The 7,529-nt window shown below is 35.1% G+C and overlaps 1 protein-coding gene across 1 annotated transcript in view; it reads left to right on the top strand.

The window, feature by feature from the left end:
- Positions 1–2,438, top strand: part of psmg4 (proteasome (prosome, macropain) assembly chaperone 4) — a 3,430-nt gene extending 992 nt beyond the window's left edge. The window contains exons 2-3 of the mRNA XM_084432021.1: positions 1–24; positions 2,136–2,438. The exon at positions 1–24 is cut by the window's left edge and continues 52 nt beyond it. Of these exons, the coding sequence (XP_084288147.1) occupies positions 1–24; positions 2,136–2,257 (146 nt within the window). The 3' untranslated portion in view covers positions 2,258–2,438. The remainder of the gene's footprint in view (positions 25–2,135) is intronic.
- The last annotated feature ends 5,091 nt before the right edge of the window (positions 2,439–7,529 follow it).

Genomic DNA, 7,529 nt, shown 5'->3' on the forward strand with positions numbered 1-7,529 from the left:
CGAGCGCTCTCGCTCAGAGACTCAGTAAGAACACCTTCACTGATCATAATCAATCAGATCCGTATGAGCGAGTCATTTGTAGGGCTGTCACTAACGATTATTTCGGTAATCGGTCAATTATTTCGAAGATTAATCGAGCAAGCGGGACATTTTTGTGGTAATAAAAATAGACCTAAGCAAACAATAGCTTTTAAAATGACCTAAATACATATATAATAACAATGATGCAGTAATATTTAGTTTAAATGATCAAAAGCAAGTAATCAGATGGTTTTATTGTACAACACTGCTAAATATTACATAACGCTATATACATAATATATACAATCATCTTATGTAAATCATGTATTATAACAAAGGCCTGCAGAGGGCGCCAACAGGTTTGTTGTTGTTGTTTTTACACTTTACATCACGATGAATCAAATCCTTGTTTAATACTGTCCAAACAACATTTAATTCAAATGTTTACTTAATCTTTAATATTTGGACTCTTCTTCACGATAGAAATGCTACAACTACTGTAATTTCTTGAATTAGAATATGAGGAACGTAAAATCATGCAAAATCAGAGCAAAATCTTTTATTTTGAAATCGTGATGAACAGTTCGCATGTTTAGAAACACATTGATATGCAAGTCTTTTTGAGCTTGTTTTTTCTGTATGTAAATGTATTTGTTATTTTACTGGTGTGGTTTCTATCATTTTTGTACAGCACAATGGTCAGCGACAGTTGTTTTATTGTGCTATATAAATAAATAAACTAAACTATGTATTCTCCAGTGTTGGCGCAGGTTTATAAATGATTTACGGTACAAATCTGATGAAATTACGAACATTGTGTTCCCAGATGAACGTTATACACAACCTAAACTCACAGCATATGCAGAGATGGAGTTTGAGACGCTCCACACATGTGAATCACACCAGTTCATGTGAAGCAGCATTTACTGTGAACGCTCTGAGACGCACGCAAACAATTATTCGAGGACGCGAGTGCTAATGAGAGACGGATCTCAGCGCCACACGCGAGTCCCGCGGATATAAAGGGATGAGGACATTTCATTCCACCAGACTAACGTTCCCGCAAGTGCTGAATAACACTCACACAGGGCAGTTTATCAGACGAATGAAGCTTGTGAGGGAACGCAGCGCTGTTCACTTGCTCTACACTGTCACACTAAACTGCATTTGAGTGTGTTGAACGTTATAATGTTTTTCTGTGTGTTAGTTTGTCTGTATGAGACTAGCAGTGAGCGAGATCAACATTAGCATAAAATACAGATCATATTCTAACATTTCATCATGGTGAGCTGTATAACATTGATTAGTAACATTTGTTCACCTGTCTAATAAAGCTCATGCAGGAGCGGCGTCTCTGTCGAGTCGAAGTTAGCCGCGGACACTAGCTCTCGGCATCTCGAAAACGCCACGCTGATGTTGATCCTCGGTTTAGTTCTCCTTTTGTCCCAAAGTCTGCTTGCCATGGTCCATAATGTTTGAACGAAACAACAACAGTGTGAACGCGCCGCTAGACGTAACGCAGTTGCCATGGTTACTATGGCAGTACGGGCGGAAACCAGGGATAACGCGGATATTACGTCATTGACAGGCTACAAGTTACAAGGGACGAGCCATCATTTAAAATGGGGGATAATCTTTGGGAACTTTTGGGATATTGTAAGTCCACAACTGCAGGAAATATATCACACTGTGGAAGTGATTTTTGGATGTTTTATTACAAAAATCGTACATATTGTAGCTTTAATTAAATCGCAGACTTTGTGAATTCACAATAGCACTATGCTATAGAATGGTTTTAATACATCGTGCAGTGGTTAGAAAACGGTCTGATAATGCGGCTCATGGGTTCTCGTCTGTGGAATGAGTGGATTACTCGACTCGGGGAAATTGTCATCAATTGGTCTCGTATTTAATCAGTGAATCATGACAGCCCTAGTCATTTGCAAAAGTGTAATGTAGGAAAACTATGTTTTGATGATCATCTAGTCTAGAGGATTTGCACGCTCATGGAAAACCTTAAATCTTGTAATGAGTGTAAAGTGTAAATCTTTCTGTGGTGAGAATTGCCAGACCAACTAGTTTTCTAGCATTTATTTTTCTCTATTTGTTTTCAGCAAAGAAGACAAAGAAGCAGGTATTTGTAAGTTACAACTTGCCCATGACGAACTCAAATCTCGCACTACTGGTGGAGGACAGAATCAAGAAGGAGATGGACCTTCATCCTGACAAGTTTTAAACAGTCACTCTTTTTGCAACATTCACTCTTTTTGCAACATTTTTTTTTTGTACATAGCTCAATAAATCTAAAGTTTATTCGAAAATATTCTGTTGTAATGCAATATTATTTTGTGTGGTGCTTTTCCGCTCTGAGACAAAAATATGTGTGCTATAGCATAAAATAACCTGTTAAAAACTGATCTGGTATTTTCTCATTTTTCATATTTTTAATGTAAGCAGGCTGTGTAAAACCTGGAAATATGAGGGAGATTTTAAAGGGGCTGTTTTTCAGAAACTCGTTATAAGCGATTAGCTGTTACGTGAACTGCAGTAGCAGCTTATTGCTAACATACAAAAGACTGTGTCCTAACTAGATGCGATGCGTTAAGATTCCAGCGACAAATAATTTGTCTGTCCACACTAGACGCGACGCGACTGCGAGATTCGTCGAAATCAATCAAAACCCACAGCCAATCAGAACAGCGTGTGGGCGGAGTCAGCCAATCAGAATAGCGTGTGGGCGGAGTCTCGCAGCACTGGAGAGTAATCTTGACGGCACTCGCAAGAAAATGGATAAGTAGCTACATAATCAAATTCAGAAATATTACACCATTTAAACATTATTAAAAACACATAGGCTACTGAGTACTGAAAACACTCTTTGTCAAAGAATACACTTGTTTGTTCACAGTTTGAACGTTCTTGTTTCCATTTGTTTAAGGCCATCCTTAAAAATATTCTTGTTTGCCGTAACCCGACCGACCCTGTCAATTTAGTACCGACCCAATTATTTATTTTTTTTCCCTTTCAGTCCGACCGACTTGCCGGTTGTAAACTTGCGTTAAGACCGACAGATTTTTTTTTAACTCTTCAAACAACTAATACAAATGCAATTAAATAATATTAGTTATTAAGTATTGTGAATATAAATTGCCTAGACCTACATACAAACATAAGCTACGTTCTTTCTTTTAAATAAAAACCCGTGGCGCGTCATCTATGATTATGTTTACACCATTGGTTAACCGTTAACGCATGTCACACTACTGCCTGCAAGCTAAGTTTGCTTCGTTTCATTCACTGTCAATGGTTCGCGCTTGGTAATGATGGCTGCGGCTTTACTCTAAAGATTATTTCATTTTTATATGTTGTTGAATATAGTTTATTAAAAAATAAACATGCGAGAGCGTGTTATAGGCTATATGTCATGTTTTAGTCAGATATGACGACGCTACTGCAACACGCATTGCCGCAGATGAGAAGCTGAGCATCAACGTGCAAACTGGCGGGACATTCTAAAACGCTTAACGTGAAAAACGCTTAACGTGGCTTACTGTACTAAGACAGTGATATTAAAGGACCAAAATCAGCACACGTCATATTTATAAACCATAGTATGTATAAAAAATCAGATGAGCCCAGAATATGAACGCAACGCGTTTAATTACACGTTAAGCGTTTTCCTCCCATAGAAAACCGTTATAAGAAAAGGCTTAACGTGGCTTACTGTACTAAGACAGTGATATTACATGACCAAAATCAGCACACGTCATATTTATAAACCATACTATGTATAAAAAATCAGATGAGCCCAGAATATGGACGCAACGCGTTTAATTACACGTTAAGTGTTTTCCTCCCATAGAAAACCATTATAGGAAAAGGCTTAACGTGGCTTACTGTACTAATACAGTGATATTAAAAGACCAAAATCAGCACACGTCATATTTATAAACCATACTATGTATAAAAAATCAGATGAGCCCAGAATATGAACGCAACGCGTTTAATTACACGTTAAGTGTTTTCCTCCCATAGAAAACCATTATAGGAAAAGGCTTAACGTGGCTTACTGTACTAATACAGTGATATTACATGACCAAACTCTGCACACATCATATTTATAAACCATACTATGTATAAAAAATCAGATGAGCCCAGAATATGAACGCAACGCGTTTAATTACACGTTAAGTGTTTTCCTCCCATAGAAAACCATTATAGGAAAAGGCTTAACGTGGCTTACTGTACTAATACAGTGATATTAAAAGACCAAAATCAGCACACGTCATATTTATAGACCATACTATGTATAAAAAATCAGATGAGCCCAGAATATGAACGCAACGCGTTTAATTACACGTTAAGTGTTTTCCTCCCATAGAAAACCATTATAGGAAAAGGCTTAACGTGGCTTACTGTACTAATACAGTGATATTACATGACCAAACTCTGCACACATCATATTTATAAACCATACTATGTATAAAAAATCAGATGAGCCCAGAATATGAACGCAACGCGTTTAATTACACGTTAAGTGTTTTCCTCCCATAGAAAACCATTATAAGAAAACGCTGTGGAGTAAAAAAAAAAAAAATCAGCACACGTCATATTTATAGACCATACTATGTATAAAAAATCAGATGAGCCCAGAATATGAACGCAACGCGTTTAATTACACGTTAAGTGTTTTCCTCCCATAGAAAACCATTATAGGAAAAGGCTTAACGTGGCTTACTGTACTAATACAGTGATATTAAAAGACCAAAATCAGCACACGTCATATTTATAGACCATACTATGTATAAAAAATCAGATGAGCCCAGAATATGAACGCAACGCGTTTAATTACACGTTAAGTGTTTTCCTCCCATAGAAAACCATTATAGGAAAAGGCTTAACGTGGCTTACTGTACTAATACAGTGATATTAAAAGACCAAAATCAGCACACGTCATATTTATAAACCATACTATGTATAAAAAATCAGATGAGCCCAGAATATGAACGCAACGCGTTTAATTACACGTTAAGTGTTTTCCTCCCATAGAAAACCATTATAGGAAAAGGCTTAACGTGGCTTACTGTACTAATACAGTGATATTACATGACCAAACTCTGCACACATCATATTTATAAACCATACTATGTATAAAAAATCAGATGAGCCCAGAATATGAACGCAACGCGTTTAATTACACGTTAAGTGTTTTCCTCCCATAGAAAACCATTATAGGAAAAGGCTTAACGTGGCTTACTGTACTAAGACAGTGATATTACATGACCAAACTCTGCACACATCATATTAATAAACCATACTATGTATAAAAAATAAGATAAGCCCAGAAATTGAACGCAACGCGTTTAAACACATTAAGCATTTTCCTCCCATAGAAAACCATTATAAGAAAACGCTGTGGAGTAAAAAAAAAAAAAAACGTTTCCCCACGCCCCTTTTTAGAGCACATGGTTGCCTCCAACCAATCACAAATCTTTGTTTTTGATTCGTCCAATCACCACACAATGTAATCTTTTGAAATGCATGCAACTGTCATCTGTAGGTATATAAGACACTGTCAAGTGGCACAAACTGTCATTTCTGCAGTCACCTTGCTAGTGTCGCTGTATGTCTTGCCGTTATTCAGTTGGATTCAGATTTTTGGTATCTAAATTTATTTAATCTAAAAGCCTTTTTAAAGGCTACAACTCATTATCACTGGTGTCATATATTACAGGGTATTCTTAATATACATATATTATATTGTATTCTATTATATATATTATATACTATATTATATTGTATACTTTATTATATTGTATACTATATTATATTGTATACTATATTATATTGTATACTATATTATATTGTATACTATATTATATTGTATACTATAATATATTATATTTTGTTTTATTAGATTTTTTTAGACTCGAATTTTCTTTATAAAAAGCCTTTTTAAAGGCTACAACTCATTTTCACTGGTGTCATATATTACAGGGTATTCTTAATATACACATATTATCTTATATTATATATACTATATTATATTGTATACTATATTATATTGTACACTATATTATATTATATACTATATTATATTATATATATTATATTTTGTTTTATGCCTACATTGTTTTTTGGACTCGAATTTTCTTTATAAAAAGCCTTTTTAAAGGCTACAATTCATTTTCACTGGTGTCATATTAATTACCAGGGTATTCTTAATATACATATATTATATTATATACTATATTATATTATATTAGATACTATATTATATTTTGTTTTATTACATTATTTTTGGACTCAAATTTTCTTTATAAAAAGCCTTTTTAAAGGCTACAACTCATTTTCACTGGTTTCAAATTACCAGGGTATTCTTAATATACATATATTATATTATATATTATATATATTATATACTATATTATATTATATACTATATTATATTTTGTTTTATTACATTGTTTTGCTTTTTTCCCCCTTTGTTGTATATTCACATGGACACAGGTGAATATAAAAATGACTTTAATGCAAAAACAGTCAGAGTTTTCACTTAAAGAAGCAGAAGCAATTCTAGATGACGTTGAAAAATACAAGGAATTCATTTCCAGCGAACCTCCACTACATCCAAAGGGTGGTGATGTGTTCCTTTACAAAAGTTCACAGTCAGATAAATCTAAAATGGACTTTAGATTTGATCAAATGATGTGGAAGCAGAAAGGTTCAAATTATCACAACATTAGAAAGTATGGGGGAAGAGTTTTGAAACGCTACTATCACATTAGAGCTGGTGAATGTGAAAAAGGCACCTCCTCAGAATTCAGGAAGTGCATTTACTCTCTGGTTAATGATGACATAAATTTGGCAAAAAATTACTATTTGATTCATTACCTGGGAAATGAGACAGTATATGTACCACGAAAGCATGGAAATGCCAAAACGGACAGAGTGTTTATTCCTTCCAAAAAAGAAGTTTTCTCAGACATACTTTTAAATGACCACGGTCAAGCCCCTTCAAACATCTACAAAACAGTCCTTGCTAAAACGTGCAGTGGTAATCTGGAGCACATGGCAGTAAACACCCCACGAAACCTTAAACAAGTCCAGAACACAGTATATGCACAACGATGCAACCAACGAATCTCACGAGATGAACTGTTTAGTTTGCATGAATTGGCATACCAACTACCTGGTTTCATATGGCACATTACCACATTCCCGGACCTAATTGTTTATGCCGGCATGACAGACATTGTTGATTTGTCATGTGAAAACTTAGATGAATCAGTGAGGTTTGATTACCCACAAATGATAAGTTATGACACAACATTTCAAATGGGGGATTTTTATGTGTCTGTGCTGGCTATGAGAAACACTGCACTGGTCAATGACCCAGTGTATCCAGTTGGTTTCATGTTACATGAACGTAAATTCATGCAACACCATGAGAAATTTCTGACTGAGATTTTTGGAAAGCTGGGAATGGACTCAAAAAAATACCAAAA

This window comes from Rutilus rutilus (assembly GCF_951802725.1).
Source record: "Rutilus rutilus genome assembly, chromosome: 15".
NCBI lineage: Eukaryota > Metazoa > Chordata > Actinopteri > Cypriniformes > Leuciscidae > Rutilus > Rutilus rutilus.